The sequence below is a fragment of the Charadrius vociferus genome, unplaced genomic scaffold (assembly GCF_000708025.1).
Source record: "Charadrius vociferus isolate BGI_N301 unplaced genomic scaffold, ASM70802v2 scaffold376, whole genome shotgun sequence".
Classification (NCBI taxonomy): domain Eukaryota; kingdom Metazoa; phylum Chordata; class Aves; order Charadriiformes; family Charadriidae; genus Charadrius; species Charadrius vociferus.
In genome coordinates, this window is record NW_009648888.1 from 195799 (window position 1) to 210762 (window position 14964).

Genomic DNA, 14964 nt, shown 5'->3' on the forward strand with positions numbered 1-14964 from the left:
TATCTACCCTTGGCGTGTATAGTCGAGGAGAAAGGGGAGTCTGGTGGAAAAGGAAAGTGACTTTCCTTGACTGTTGGAGACTGTTAGAGAAGGATTTTCTCTTCCTTGTGAGCTCACCTTCCTTAAACAAGGCTTAAGAGAATAATTAGTCCCTTGAAAGTAGGGCAGTGAGGAATAGGATGTAACAGTGCACGGCAGGACTGCTTGGTCTTTTTTCGGTAGCGCACACTTTGTTCAGAGATGCTCGTGTTACTGTGAGTCGAGGTGCTCTTCAGGTGAACGTCTGAAATCTTCTGTCAAGAGCAGACTGGGGCTTAATGTACTACCCAGTTTCTACATCTTGAATGGCAAAACTGACAAGGCTTTTGTACAGCTCTGTTGTTCTCTACTCCTTGTGTGCTGTGTGTTCCTTAGTTCTTACTCCTAGATCCATCGAAGCTGGCCGTGTCATGATTAGGGGAGAGTCTGAGTCTGTGGTGATGGGCCTCAGGATGTGCTTTAAGCGCAAGCTTATCCAGAGAGATGCAGAGTCCTTGAGCTGTCCTTCAGCGGGAGGAGAGGTGGGGAAACTCTAAAATGCCATTTATATAGCTGTGAAGGCTTGTCTTACCAGAGCTTGTGGTAGAGTTCGGATGGAGAATTGGCGAGGTGGTCAGAGGCAGCGTAACCCTGGTAAGCTTTTTGCAGCTGTAATGAGCGGGCTCTGGTTTGTGCGGCCCTGTAAGTAACTTGCTAAGTAGCTTAAGGGATGCTTACCTCGGATACTTGAGAGAGAGTCTTAGGGGGCTGCAGTTGTTCTGCAGGTGTGACATTGGGGGATTTTGGCCACGAGGGGAGGGGGTGATTCTGAGAAGCTCGGTTGCATTAACTCTTCATGGTTGTTATGTGTCCCCTTTATTACATCTCTCAGACTTGTATTATTTGGGAAGAAGTGACAGGTTACTTGCTAAGAGCAGCAAAAACTGCCTGCGTGGGGGCTGCCTGTTTAGTATCCTGCAGTTGTCAGGGATATTTTGCAGAAAGCCATTTCCATTTTGCTTTTGTGACAGTATGGGGACAACCTTTGTTATCAGTGTTACCTGTTTGTCAGCGGCTTTGGTGTAGACCACCACACCTTAGGGTTGGTGCAGAAAGTTTCGCTTCTGTGGTCAATTCTTTCCAAGCACACTCTAAAAGAGATGGTTTCTATCAATTGTTAGTGTACAGCTTTTTTTCTGGGCCTTGAAGGGAGAGTGAAGGTCCATACCTGTGTTGGAAGTGGTTGGCTTGGAAATGTGTCAGCTTTTTAAATGTTAATATGAAAGTATTGTATAAAGCTGAGCTTTCAGAAGCATGATGGCAAGCAGTTTTAGAGTAAGCGTTTTGCTAATTTTTATTTTTTGGAGGGGGGGCATGTGTGAGACTTTAGTATCTTGTTATTCATGACAGAGACTAAAACTTGTTGGATTATTTTTTTTTCCGCTGCATAAATGTGAAACTGGGGCAGGGAACTTAATAAGATAATGAGTTGAGGTGTTGTTATTTTCACGTTGGCATAAAATTTTTCTCACACGAACAATTGCAGCTGAACACCAGGTAATGCATAAATTTGCTTAATGTGGAGGTATACAAAGTGTTTGGAATGAAGATTTGAAATGGGAGAAAAATATTAAGCTGTAGGTGTTTTTTCCTTGCAGATTCACAACCTTCTTGTAGCTATAGGTGTCAGTCTGCCCGTCTCTCCATTGTTGTTTGTGATGCTGGGGATACGGACGACAGAGGAGAGGAGGGCATTTTCCTGTGAATACATCAGCACCTGTCTCGTCATCAGAAACACACTGCAGTAATAATGCAGGTGTCCCTGCAGCAGAAACTCTGTCAGTGCCAGTTATGAGGACGGTGTTATGCCGTTTCAGCAGCATGGGCTGTTACTCTTCTCCCCGTTCTCCCTCCCTCCCCCTTTTTAATTTTTTTTTTTTTTTTTTTTTTAGCAGCAGCGAGAGAAATGGTGTGTATAGGTGATGGAATAAAATGGAACAAGATACTGTTGAGATGTTCCAGCTGCCAGACTTAGGATTTCTGCTGAGCAAGGCATTTGGGTTTGGGGAGGGTCATTGCCTGTTCAAAAGACAGCAGATCTGATGATGTATCCCAGATAAATGGAAGCAATCCTCCCTGTATGGGGAGGAAATGCTGCTGGAAGACTTTGTGTCTGCAGTGACGGTGCTGCTGTAGTAGCTGGGAGGGCAAGGGAGAATCACACGATTTTTCCTCTTTCAAAATAGATTTGAAGAAAAAAAAAAAAACACAAAACCTGCAAGGCTGAAATTGAGTAGGAAAACCAGTCTGCTTCACTTGGTTCTGCGTATGCTTTCCCTTTCAGGAACCAGGAGGCTGATGTTTACCAAAAGAAAGCAGTCTTTCTTTGTAAATATCAGGTAAAGCATCACTTTCACCTCAGAGCTATGGCATGTAAATTAGGTGGCCATGATGTTCAGTTTTGTCACCACAAAAACATCACGCAATGCCAGAGGCTTGTCTTCAGTCAAGTTTTGAATGGGATTTTTAATATTTTACATTATTAATGCTGTGAAAATCTACATCTTAAAATGGCTTGTAACCTGTGTTAACTAATGGTGATTTCACCTGAACACAGGTAGCGGTAGATGAAAAGGTAAAACTACACTTGGCTTTTATATTTATTTTGACAAAGACAAGATCTGTTCCCACTGATTTATTTCAAGATGTGCGTAAGCTGGTAGCGTTGTCTTGATGTTTCAGATCAGAGTATTTTTTCCAGTGAGCTGACTTCCAGCTGGGTTGGGTTAACGTAGTTGGAAAGAGTAAGAGGTGACATCCTGAGGGCTAAAAGGTAGCAGGCTATGGGAGAGCAGCCACGAAGTTCTTGCTTTAGTATGGGACATGTGAGGGGTTGAAAAAATTTCTGACGTTTTCTTACACTGAGCTGTGATCAGGATGTACATAAACTGCTGTGCATGTGCCTTGTGCGGGCATTACGAAGTACCTTTGAATAACAAGTGTGAAGTGACAAAATGATACTTGAAATACTTGGCCCCGTTTGCCGCATTCCAAATATATCATTGCTTTCTTTTGAGTCACTCTTACCTCACGAATCCCTTGAAGTGTGTTGAATGTTTAGACCTGAGGCATTAAAAACACCTAGCAGTGTTTTTAGAAAGAAAACTTAACTAGTTATTAGTCAGAGTTGGACTTTGTTCTTGCACTGGGAATTTTGTTTCGTTTCCTCTTGTGTGTTCCATTTGCAAGGTAATAGTATAAAAGCTGCTATTTCTGCGTCAAAGAAACTTGTGGAGTATATTCATGAAATGAACAGTGGAAAATATTTGATTTTGAAAGCAACACTCACAAAAGTTGTGTGAAAGGCGGAGATTTGTTTTTTTCTCTTCTTTGTACCATGTCTTGCAATAGCTTGGAACAATTTACCCGGGGTCCCCAAGGCTGGGGATCAGCGGAGGCTCACTGGAGCTAGTCAGTAGCTACACATACTCGGGGACCGTTTTTCATACAAGAACGGGCAGAAGAAAATCCTGCTGGGGTCCTGACGCCAGGCTGCGGGGGAGTTTGTAGGCTGTGATGGTTGAGAAAAGGTTCGTCTGTGCCAGGCTGGTGCCCCCTCCCTGCCCGGCCTGCACGTTCAGTGCTGTACGTCCGGCTCTACACATGGGATTGACGCTGGCTGTAAAAACAATCCGTTGTCTCGGTGAGATGAAGGACAGGGACAGAAATAATCAGCTCTCTGCCATTGGAGGTGTGAGAGCTAAAACCATTCCGGAGCACAAGCTGAGATGATCTTGGATCTGAGTTGCTAGAGCGTAAAGGGAATGTGGTGCCACTGTGGGTCGGGCTCTGCTGTATACATGGGGAGTTCCTCGAGGAAATTGGGATTAAAACTGCTCGCTGTGTGGGAGTCATTTTAGCTGAGAAAGTGAAGAATTCGAAGCTTCCTTGCTCTTCAAGCCAGTAACTTGTCAATGTAGTGGGACGAAGTTTATTAACTGACTCGGTAATGTTGTCATGTTGGTCTGACAATGGCTTTGCGATACCTGACGGACTTGAAAATCCTTGTTAAATTTCACAGTGTCTTTAAAAGCCTGTCGCTGCTCTCCAAAAATGTTGGAGCTGGGAGAAATCAACTGTTACAACACTTGCAAATTGGCAGTAAGTCCTTCTGTACCTCAGTGGGAAATAAGACAAAAGGACTGTCGGTTAAGGTCTGTTGGAGGTGAGGAAGTTTGCTGCACGGCAATAGTCACGAGCTGTTCCTTCTACGCCAGGTACTTCGGGAAGTCCCGATTGTCGTAGGATCCACTTGGCATTCTCTGGGTATCAAACACAAGGTTCAAGTGTCAAGGTGAAAACTTGTGAAGTTCTCAGTTGTAATCAGTGGCTAGTAATATGACGCAAAAGTCGTGGGAGTCATCTGACAAAAGCTGAGAACCAAATCTGCTGTTGGCTTGCAAGCCTAGAAAATAGGGGCCAGCCCCAAGAATAAGAAAAAACCTGCAGGAAAAAAAAATGTATTTTTCATTAAAGATTTTCTTTGGGCCTTTTAAAACCCTGCCTGAGCTAGTGTGTTTCATCCAAATGAGGTTTCAGATGCTGTTGTTTCCGGGGCTTAAAAACACTGAAGGTTAAAGATGTTTCATCCCATTATGTTAATGAGTGCGACTTGCTGTTTCACAGCCTTCCAGATCGGTTGTTTGCAACCTAACTGCTAGACACTTAAACTGGATTTCACTGTTTACTTCATACTTTAGGAACTGTTTACTGCTTTTATTGAGCAAGTCTTCATGTAAGGCTTCAGGACAGAGAAATATTATTTTGTCTGTTGTTTTTATTACGAAGAGTGGCTGAAACACAGCTAGGAGCTCGCGCTGCTTCCAGGAACGTGTTGCTGGATGTTTGGCCATGGATGCTCTTCAGCTTCTTAGAAGCAAGCGTTTGGGCTGGGTCTCTGACACCCTGTGCTTAGATGTACCATACAATTAAGCAACTGTTTGCTGCCCTCCATCTCTTTGCGTGCACTTTCAGATGGCACATGGTACAGCAATATGAGGCTAATTACTGTACTTTACATGGAATGTCGGGTCTTGGATAGTTACTCGGTGTTAATTTCTGACTGAATGCTGGAGAGCGGTAGCACGGAAGTACTGTGTGGACGCAGGATGGCCTTCAGGAGAAGGACTATGGAATGGAATCACCGAAATGGGCTCTTGGGCCCTTGAAAGCAGGCGGAGAACCTGGGATAAGAAGGAGAAAATAGCTTTTGACAGCTTTTTCTTAATGCCCCCCGGTTGTCCTTATAGCACAGCTGTGATTGAGGAAAAACTGTAAAACAGTGATAAAAAAAAAATGCTAGAGATACTCTGTAGATTAATGACCCGAGCTATTCATGGCAGCTCTGTACCGATTAGATGGATAAATAATGGGCTGTTGTCATTCTGCAGTAAGGGCTGTAGTAGGTGGTGGTTGCTGGAAACAAACTGTTTTCTGCCATTGTTCAAAAATGGTTTTTTAAGTCTTTTCTTTTTTTATTGTTCTCTATGATTGGTGAAGTTTAGCTGATCATAAAGCTCTCTGGTAGCGTTTTGTGGGCGACTATATTGATGTAAAGTGTAAATATTAGAAAGTGTTAGATAAGCATGAAAAGGGAGAGTTCAGACGCTAAACCAAGTGACATTTCGAGGTACCAAAGTCACTGGTGTAACAAAAAGGCTTAGCTCTTGGGTTCTTTAATTGTGCGGCGTCTAACAAGAGTAGAACTTCTTATCAGTGCAGTTGTGCAGTGTCATCGGAGTTCAATTGTGTTGTGGTCAAATGTGTAGTACTGTTCCTTATGTTTAAGAGTTTTCATACTAAATTGCCATTGTGTGGCAGGTACTTGTGCTGAGAGTAAGATTAGAATTGCTGTCACTTCAGGCTTGTAAGGTTAATTTAGGTATTGTATACCAATTTCGGTAGTAGAGAGACTTGTCTGGCTTGATAAATTACTTGGTGATGTGCTGCTAGAGGAGGTGTTTGGTGTTGACGACTGGATTTCTATCTCAGAAGTGTAGAAGATGTGAGGAGACAGTTGTTTGAAGGTGGTGTGTATCTTCCCCCTTTCCTCCTTCTTTCCCTCCCTGCCCGGCTTGACATAAAATTAGGAAGGTGGTAACGTGTGTTCAGCATTATCAGTACTAAAATTGAAATCAATAGGTGTCTTCTCTGCAAATCCAGTGCCTGGGTGGGGGGGTTGTGTGGTGGTTTGGTTTATTTTTTGTGTGTGTGATGGATATCATGGGAGGATGTTTTTGACCTGAGTGTACATATGTGCGTGACCATGTGGAGGCGTATGTATGGACGTGGCGGACACTGGTATGGGGATGTGGGGTGATGTTTACATCGGTGTGTCCACCGTGGGTTCTATGGTGAGGGCAGTTTTATATGCGTATCACGTGATGGTGAGAGGTTGATAAGGTTTGATTTCGCGTTAAGAACTGGATTATGTCTCTAGTTGATCTAGCATCACATGGTGGCAAGAGCCGAGTAACTCAGTTGTGTGCTAATTTTTTCTGCTCTAACCTGGCATTTACTAAAAAGTATGTTCAGTGTCTGGTATTTGGCAATCAAAACATAAATTGCTGCTGTTTTGCAGGACTGACTTCAGGGTGTATAGACATGACTCCTGGTGGATCAGCTTCCAAGTGGTTGACATGGCTGTATGTCAAGGTACCAGATGGCAAAACAGTACTAAAAATGCAGAAGTACTGTTCTTTACAGAAGAAAAGACACAGCCCTGCCCGTAGAGTAGTTATTGTAAAAAGTTACACCTCCGGATTCTGGTCTGGTGAGGAGGAAATCCCTTGATGTTACGTTTCCTACTTAATAGGGAAAACCAAAGGAGCAAACAGAGCCCTCCGAGGTTGGAGGAGCGAAGACCAGGTGGGGTTTTGAGTCGGTGCTTCAGAAAAGGGCAAAAACAGAAGGCCTAGAGCCATGGGAGAGTCTGCACACAGCGGTGTGCCTTGCGGGAGCCTGTGAGCGTGCAGGGGGACACGGCCAAAAGGGGTGAGTGTGCAGGACCCAATTTGATGTTGCTGCAAAGCTCGGCGAAGTGGCGAGGAACTTGTCTTTCTAATAAGAGGTGACAAAAGCACGTAGCATTGAAAATTTAAGTTCAGTCTAGTATTCCAATACTTGGAAAACTTAGAATGACTCTTTTGCCTAGAAAAATACTACTCGGAACATATGCTAAGGTACTTGTGGGATGAAATTTCCTTGAGGTTTGGCTTTATACACGTTAATGCCGTGCTTTTCTAAGCCATTTTTCATTTCTCTTTAGAGTTGTATCCAATGCATCAAAACTGTATGCTGTTCTGTTTGAGAGTAGTCAGAACTCAGCTATTTCATTCTCCCAGCATCTTTTTTGATTGTAGAGGCGTCATATACGCTAGAAGTGATTACGGGTAAAGTAAACTTAGGCAAGTACAGAGCCTGAGATTTTTATTGCAGGATGAGAGAGGAGGAGAAATCTTGTAAAAGGCCTTCTGTTGGGGACCGTCTGAACAATTGGATTATGTCAGAGTATTGTTTGATCGGAGAAATGCTGACTGAGAAGCCAGATTAAATATTCTGATATGTAAGGTGGAGCATTTGTGCACTATTCTACACGTTTTTTTAGTTGAGGGAAATGAAATACATCTGAAGACCATCAAAGGAAATGTCTGTTTACTTGGCCTGGCAAATGGAAATGCTTTGTCTTTAGTTCATAGCTTCTGTAGAGAAGGCGGTCTTTTCTGAGAAATGAAAATGGAATTTTCACTTCTACCAAAATACAATTTTATTCACTACTGTTAGACACTGTCTTTTATCACTATTGCTCTGTATGGTACCTTATGTCCTGTTGAACCGGCTGAAAAGACAAGACTGTCCATCTAATGAAACTTAAGCTAAAAGGCAATTATGAGAATACGGAGGAGTGTACCTGGAGGCTTGATGAAAAGTTCTACAAGCCGCACGTTGAACATGTGTTTCTTCTGCCTTAGGAAAACCAGCTTTACATGAAGTCATAAAGTAGTACAAGTTTGTTACTTCATAAGCTAATTTCTTGAGGTGTTTCTCTGAAATGGTTTAAATGACAGCACATAATGTAAACATTTTCAAAACTTCGCTGCAAGAGAATTTTTGTCCTGATAACTCATGGTTGTCTTGGTGCTCTTCCCTTTGTTGGCGAATTGCTTTTTCTCCTCCTTCTCCTTGTGTTATAGTTGTTTTTTTTAATCATAGCACGATGATATTCTTAGCTGGAAGGAAAATAGGAGGATTTTTCCACTTGAAACTTTAACTGCATAAAAGACCTAATTTGAGGGGACAAGATACGAGTGGGGAGAGATGTTTTCCTATTTTGACTTTTTTCTTAGCTAATACTTCATAGTGTTAAGAAGAACCGCGACCAGCTGTTAAACATCTCGCTTGGATGAGATTTTTCAGGTAGTTTAAGTAGTAGGGATTTTAAATGCATTGGTTGAGCCAAGAATCCTTCCGACTGCACAGTTGTTTGCCTTTCCAGTGGTGAAATCTGTCGCTTGGCTCTCCCTTGCTGCAGCAGGCTTCGTCCTCTGGAAGAAGACAAACAGCAAGTCCTCAGATGAACCAAAGCCGGCCTAAAAACGGCTTTGTGGCTGCACGGAGCAGCGCTGGCAGCGACCAGCCAAGCACTGTGGCGAGGCAGGAGTGAACTGTTCCTTAGGACTGGGGAGGAAACTAGGAGTTGCTTTCACCAGCTTGCCAAACTGGAAACCTGCAGCCCGTGCGAGTATCGCTTGGAAAGAGCATTGCAGAGAGGCAGCATGCAGGACTGCCCTGCTGGCGGCCGTTGTTGGCATCGGAGGCGCTTCAAACAGCGGTTGGAAGTCATCCCCTTCAGCCTGCTGTGTTCCCAGGCTTGAAGAAGGGCAAAGAGGCTTCAAAGGAGTGGAAGGAGGCTTTGAAGATGGCCCTGAGATGCACGCTTGTGTATTGCCAAAAGCTGTCTGACAGGAGGTTTTGTTTATCGATGGTGCGGTTGAAGTGATAAACTGAAGTAATTTTGAAAGTAGTTTTCAGCCTACCTTCCTAAACAAACCAGATGCTTAGGTTCAAGCTGTACCGTGTCCCAGTAAGTTTTGAGCTGGTGGCAGACGGCAGAAGAGAAAGCCCTTCTGTGAGCTCTTCGCTTGGGACAAGAGAGTAGAGGGGAGGATGGAGGGAGGCCTTTCAGGAGTCCGGAGATTATTTGGTCACTCATCTAGTTTATCTGACCGCTTAGATTGTTAGGGCACTTATCTGCAGGAATCTGAACTTGTGATGCTCATGCGACTGCTTTTAAAGTCTAGAGACACACATGAATCTTAAAAATAAAATTAATTGTATTTCTGTCTTGCTGAAGTCTATTCCATGTGGAAATAGATGACGGCTGTACTACAGACAGTAGCTGCCTTTATTCAAAGATCATTGAAGTTTTTAATCATGCTGTAGGGGTGGCTGACACATGTGGTTGGTTTGTGTGGTAGATGAGTGTTCAGATTGATTTTGGTTTCGGTTTGGCATTGTTGTTTGGGGATTTCTTCGGTTTCTTTGATTTTTGGAAGGTTTAAGTTTGGGAGGCTGGTAAGCTTTGCAGGGGGGGTGTTTGAACTTGATCTTCATAATCTGCAGTGCTTCGATGGCTGGTTCGTAGCTGAGGGGTGCGTTGATGGAACTCTTAGAGGAGTGTCTTCTCTAAACTACTTGTCCCAGTCTTGCTTCAGCAGGCAGTAAAGCACAAGTGGATACGGGGGGCTTATCTCTCTAATGTACTCATCTCTTCTTTAATGCCTATGTGTTTGCACAACCGAAGCCAATGGAGAATACGGGGAAGTAGGCTCTTCAGAAGAACTTAGACCACTCAGCATCTGTTTTCTGAAAAAGGCAGATAAATTGGGTTGCACCTTCTGTAGGTAACGTTTTGAATTAAATGTTTTCTTGAGAAAGATTCTGTGAAACTGTTGTGTGTTGCATTTGAGCTGATTATATCCGGAGCATTTTCCTGGTCCTTGTATTTTTTAGAATGTTGGATTAGGAGACATCAGACTTGAAGGAAGTGAGATAGCTGAGAGAATTTCACTGCAAGTCAGACGAAGATAGTCGATAGTAAAATGGCGATGAATTAGTTTTTCTGGTTTTGTGTGTTAGGAGGGTTTAATGCCATTTGAGGGTAGGTTACTTCTTTGAAAGATGACTGGGTTGTGTGAAACAGAATAATTCTTTCTTTGTTATATGTATCTTTGATGCTTGAGGAGGGAAAAAAAAAACGGTGAACGAACAGCTTGCATAGAAACTGATGGCAGCTGCTGCTTTTAGGCCTTCTGGAGTGATACATGTTCTTCCACTTTTCCTTCCCCGTGTGAAGTTGGACTTGAAAACTGTAGACTGCAGTGTGGAGTTGTGAAGTCCGTCTTAAACTTTTCTAGTATATTGTGTGGCTTCTAGTCACAAAGCAAGCGGGTAATACGATAAAAGGTTCATTCTTCGTATGTGATTTTGGAAAATCTCATAACGTCCATTGATGAAATAAGGCCCTTTTGAGTCAACTGAGGATAGTTTGGCTAATAATTAAAAAACAAACGCTTAAGTGGTATCTACAACTGTGGGGTACTTGGTGTTTTAAGTATATTTTGGTCAATTTTATCTTTCTTAAACTAGATTTGTTATTTTTCAGGTGGAATCGTTTATCTTGGATCAGGATGATCTCGAAAACCCTATGTTGGAAACAGCTTCTAAATTGCTTTTGTCAAGTACTGCTGATGGTGCTGACCTGAGAACAGTAGATCCAGAAACCCAGGCAAGATTAGAAGCTTTACTTGAAGCTGCAGGTAAGTACTCGTGTCCCATACAGGTTTAACCCCGAAGCTCTTACACATGAGTCTCTACTGGAACTGCTTGCATAAGTCTAATCCATATGAGCATGATACACATGCAGAATGTAAGGCGGTAAGAGCTTGGCAAGGTTGTGCAAGTCACAGAAGAGAAAGAACTTCATGAAAGCATTTCAAATTGGGGAAAGTCAGAGTTTCATGTGAAGGGCATGCTTCTTAGCAGATTCCTCCAACACTTGATTGCTGAAAGCCTGAGTAAAAATTGACACCCAGCCTTCACTTGCAGCCTTCTAGCAAAAACTAAAATGCCCTGTTTTGTAACAGTTACTGTATGAAAAGTTTTATGAGTTGCTTATACGCAGTAGTTGTCAATAGTTCAAAAATAATGCTTTTTGCGGATCGGAGGGTTTAATACGTGTGCAGCACCTCTGAGTGCAGCTTTTAAATCACCGTTGTAAACAGTCAATCCCTTCATTTTGGAAGCTGTAGTTCATTATGTTTGGGATGTTTTTGCCGACAGATTTCATAGGCTCAATTTCAACTTCTCTGTTTTCTCCTTTTCTGGCATGCGTACCGATTTGTTGTAAATTGGAATGAAAGGAATAGGTAAGCTGTCTACAGCTGATGGTAAAGCATTTGCAGATCCTGAGGTGCTTCGCAGACTGACTTCTTCGGTCAGTTGCGCGTTGGATGAAGCTGCCGCTGCACTTACCCGGATGAGAGCAGAAAGCACAGCAAATGCAGGGCAGACGGACAAGTAAGCCAAATCTTATGCTGTATGTTTTTCACTACTTTGCTCCTTCTAGAAGCAGTTGTTCTTGCTGTATCACTACTGATTACAGGGTGGTGAAACTCTTACTCAAGTGGAATTAGTGCCAAGTTATCACCTGTGAGTCTCCTGTTAAATATTCCTGGACTGTCAGGTCTTGCAGTGGGGAGTGAAGCAATTAATACTGCTTAGAATTCCAAAATCGTGCTCCGAGTAATTTAACTTCAGCAACTATAGGGACAAGATGTCTTAGCTCTTAAACGGTACGGGCCTCAGAATGGGCAAATCCAGCAATGGGTCATTCGGTGGTAGGATGAAACTAGCTTTGGGACCGAAAAATACCCCTGACCTCTTGTTTTGGAGAACTTCAGAAGGCTCTTTTAATTGAGGAAGGAAACCAGTCTTGAGGGATGAGAGCCTTCGTGGCGGTCTGGTGTTGGGTAGGACGTGGGACAGAGCCTCGACCACGACGTCACTGCTTCTTTAATTGGACTTTGTCTTACTGGGATGTTTGTGAGGGAAAGAAGAAGGAGGTTCCCTTCTAGGTTGTTATAAAGCTTTTCTACAGGAGGATCAGAGCGTTAGTAGGAACAACCAAACGCTGCCGTGCTAGGCGGCAGTTTGTTCCTTGTATACTTAGTAACTCAAAAGAAACATTTCTTCGTGTGGTGATGAGGGCATATGAAGAAGAGCAGAGTAGTTTGGGGTTATGTCTGCTTCTGTTCCGTCTGCCTCCCTGCCTGCCCCCAGCCGTCTCTTTCCTTCTGAACAGTGGCTGTAGCCACAGTTGTTACCGAGGACGGAGGGTGTGGGAAATGCAGTCAGCAGGCACATTTTAGAAATAAATCTCCGTATATTAATATTACAGGAGTCCTGGAGACAATATACAGGGAAACTTAGTCGTTGCTGCACAAATACTAGCTTTAACGTCACGAGTATTTTAAAAATTGCTCATATTCACATTGAGTTAGATGGTTTTCTGTCAACTGCCTCATTTTTCCATTCACTTTTGAGTTAGCTCTGTGTTGACAGGACTTCCTAAATGGAGGAGAGATGAAAGGGCAGCGGGTGGGGTGAGGCGAGGCCAGTAGTCTTGGATGTATTATTTTTGGTCCAATTATTTGGAGCAGAATAGAGAAATATGTCAGAATTGAATTGTTATTCTCACAAAGCAATAACTGTTTTGGAATGAAGACAATGTAGACAGCAGACAGAATTGGAGGGGTTGAAAGTACGCTTCCAGGAGACTCTTTTTGACTGAAACAGAATTGGAGTGATAGAAGTGAAGAACTCTTCGGAGTGGCACGAGGACCACGCGTACTCTGAGTTAGGGCTTACCAAACCAGGAGAATTCTACTCTGTCCTGCTTGGTTGAGTTAAGGCCACAACGTAAACATCAGATTGCATTAGAAGATTGTGGGGTTTTCAGTACAGGACAGGAGGGAAGGGATTAGTTTTCTTAGAGGAGAAGACTGATGCAGGTGATTTGATGTAGTTAAAGTAACAGTTACAGTGCTGAACAAAAGTTCAAGTGTTGTTAAGATGAACGGGCCGTTTATGTGTCCTCTGATCCAGGGGCAAAAGACAATGTGAAAGCAATGCTGGGTAGCGGTTGCTGATTTGGAAGGGAATACTCATAGTGGTGTACTTAGCGTGATTTAATAAGTTTTTCTTTTCTTTGAACCTTGCAGAAAATGGGTGGGACAAAACCTGTGTTTTCTAAGTGGAACTAGAAAGCAGGAGTAGGCTGAGACTGTATCTTATGTTGTAATTAGTAATATAAACCAACAGTGCTATATGATCAGCCTTTCAAAAGGGAAAGTTATTACTTATTTCTCAGATCGTTAAGTGATTACCAAAAAAAGGTTTGTACTTCTGTAGGACATAACGTTGTACTGCATGTATAGTGCTGAGACAGTGCATCAGGTCAGCGACTGTGTCTTCTCAACATGTTCTCTCCTTCAGCTGTAGATATTGGGGAATTTGGTAACCTAGATGGTCATCCTGCAGATGGTTTTTTTTGTTAACTTCTGTTAAAATTTAGTGAAAAGAGTGGTTGAGTATGCACATTACTCAGTTTTCAGAAAAGTTATGTAAAAACCTTAAGTGTAAAAGTGGCACCTCTTTAATTAGCAGTTGGCAATTTTTTAATTTGTGGGGGATTTTTTGTTGTTTTTTTACTCTGCACGTAGAGCAAGCATTTCGAGCATAGTCCATTTTCACTTCTAAATGCTTTCTGTCTTACTAGCCGCAGCTTGGCAGAGGCTTGTTCGGAAGGAGATGTAAATGCTGTGCGGAAGTTGCTAATTGAAGGACGAAGTGTGAACGAGCACACAGAAGAAGGGGAAAGCCTCCTTTGTTTAGCCTGCTCAGCAGGATATTATGAGCTTGCGCAGGTTGGTTTCAGTACGTGTGTATTGTACAAAAATAAGTGTTGAATTAATGTATTCCGGTCTTACTCACCTGGAAGGTGGTGTTAAGGTAGCGGAAAATGTGAGTTAACGAGCAAACGAGGACTGATATGTAAGCTGAATGTTGCAAATGTGTTCGCTGTGCTTAGTTCTCTAAGTGTTTCACAAAAGTGTGTGCTGGTGAAGGTGGAGGCTTTGCGTAGCGTTTCAACCATCTTGACACACTGGTTTGTCGCTTGCCAGTGTCGTTGATCACCCTTCTGTTCACAGGTTCTTCTGGCAATGCATGCTAATGTAGAGGACCGTGGTATTAAAGGAGACATAACACCTTTAATGGCTGCTGCTAATGGCGGACATGTCAAAATTGTCAAGTTGCTGCTAGCTCATGGTGCTGATGTGAATGCACAGTCATCAACAGGTAAATAAGTGTGTTAGAGCTTGTTGAAAACACTGAAGAGCTGAGGTTTCCAGTGTTGGGGAACTTTGTGGAAATTGGCGAGGAATAGCTCTCAGCCAAGTAATACAGAATACTTCTTTGTGGTTTTACTACTTAGCTTCTGCTTTTTTTTTTTTTATTAAATGAAGCTATCAAATATCAGTTGGCTACGGACATACAAGGGTGGTTAAGGTCAATTAGTAACTGAAAGGTATTTGTATACATACAATTTGTTGTCACATAGTATTTTAAGCACAGTTTGGGAAGGTAGTGTGTACAGAGAAAACTATTAGGTGTCAGGTCTAGGAAACTAAGGGAAAATAGAAAACATGAGAATATGGCTCCCATTTTATTCCCCTCTTCCCCCTTTCCCATGGCAGTTTGGTAGGTATTTGCGTTCAAGTGACCACATGGGGATACTTTCATAGTTGGGGTGGCCTTGAAGCAGAG

General features: G+C 42.8%; 1 protein-coding gene across 1 annotated transcript in view; it reads left to right on the top strand.

Moving 5' to 3' along the window:
- Positions 1-6359: 6359 nt before the first annotated feature.
- ANKRD17 (ankyrin repeat domain 17) overlaps positions 6360-14964 on the top strand; it is a 52944-nt gene continuing 44339 nt past the window's right edge. Inside the window, exons 1-5 of the mRNA XM_009887107.1 lie at positions 6360-6431; positions 10742-10895; positions 11499-11655; positions 13916-14063; positions 14349-14496. Coding sequence (XP_009885409.1) covers positions 6360-6431; positions 10742-10895; positions 11499-11655; positions 13916-14063; positions 14349-14496 — 679 coding nt within the window. The remainder of the gene's footprint in view (positions 6432-10741; positions 10896-11498; positions 11656-13915; positions 14064-14348; positions 14497-14964) is intronic.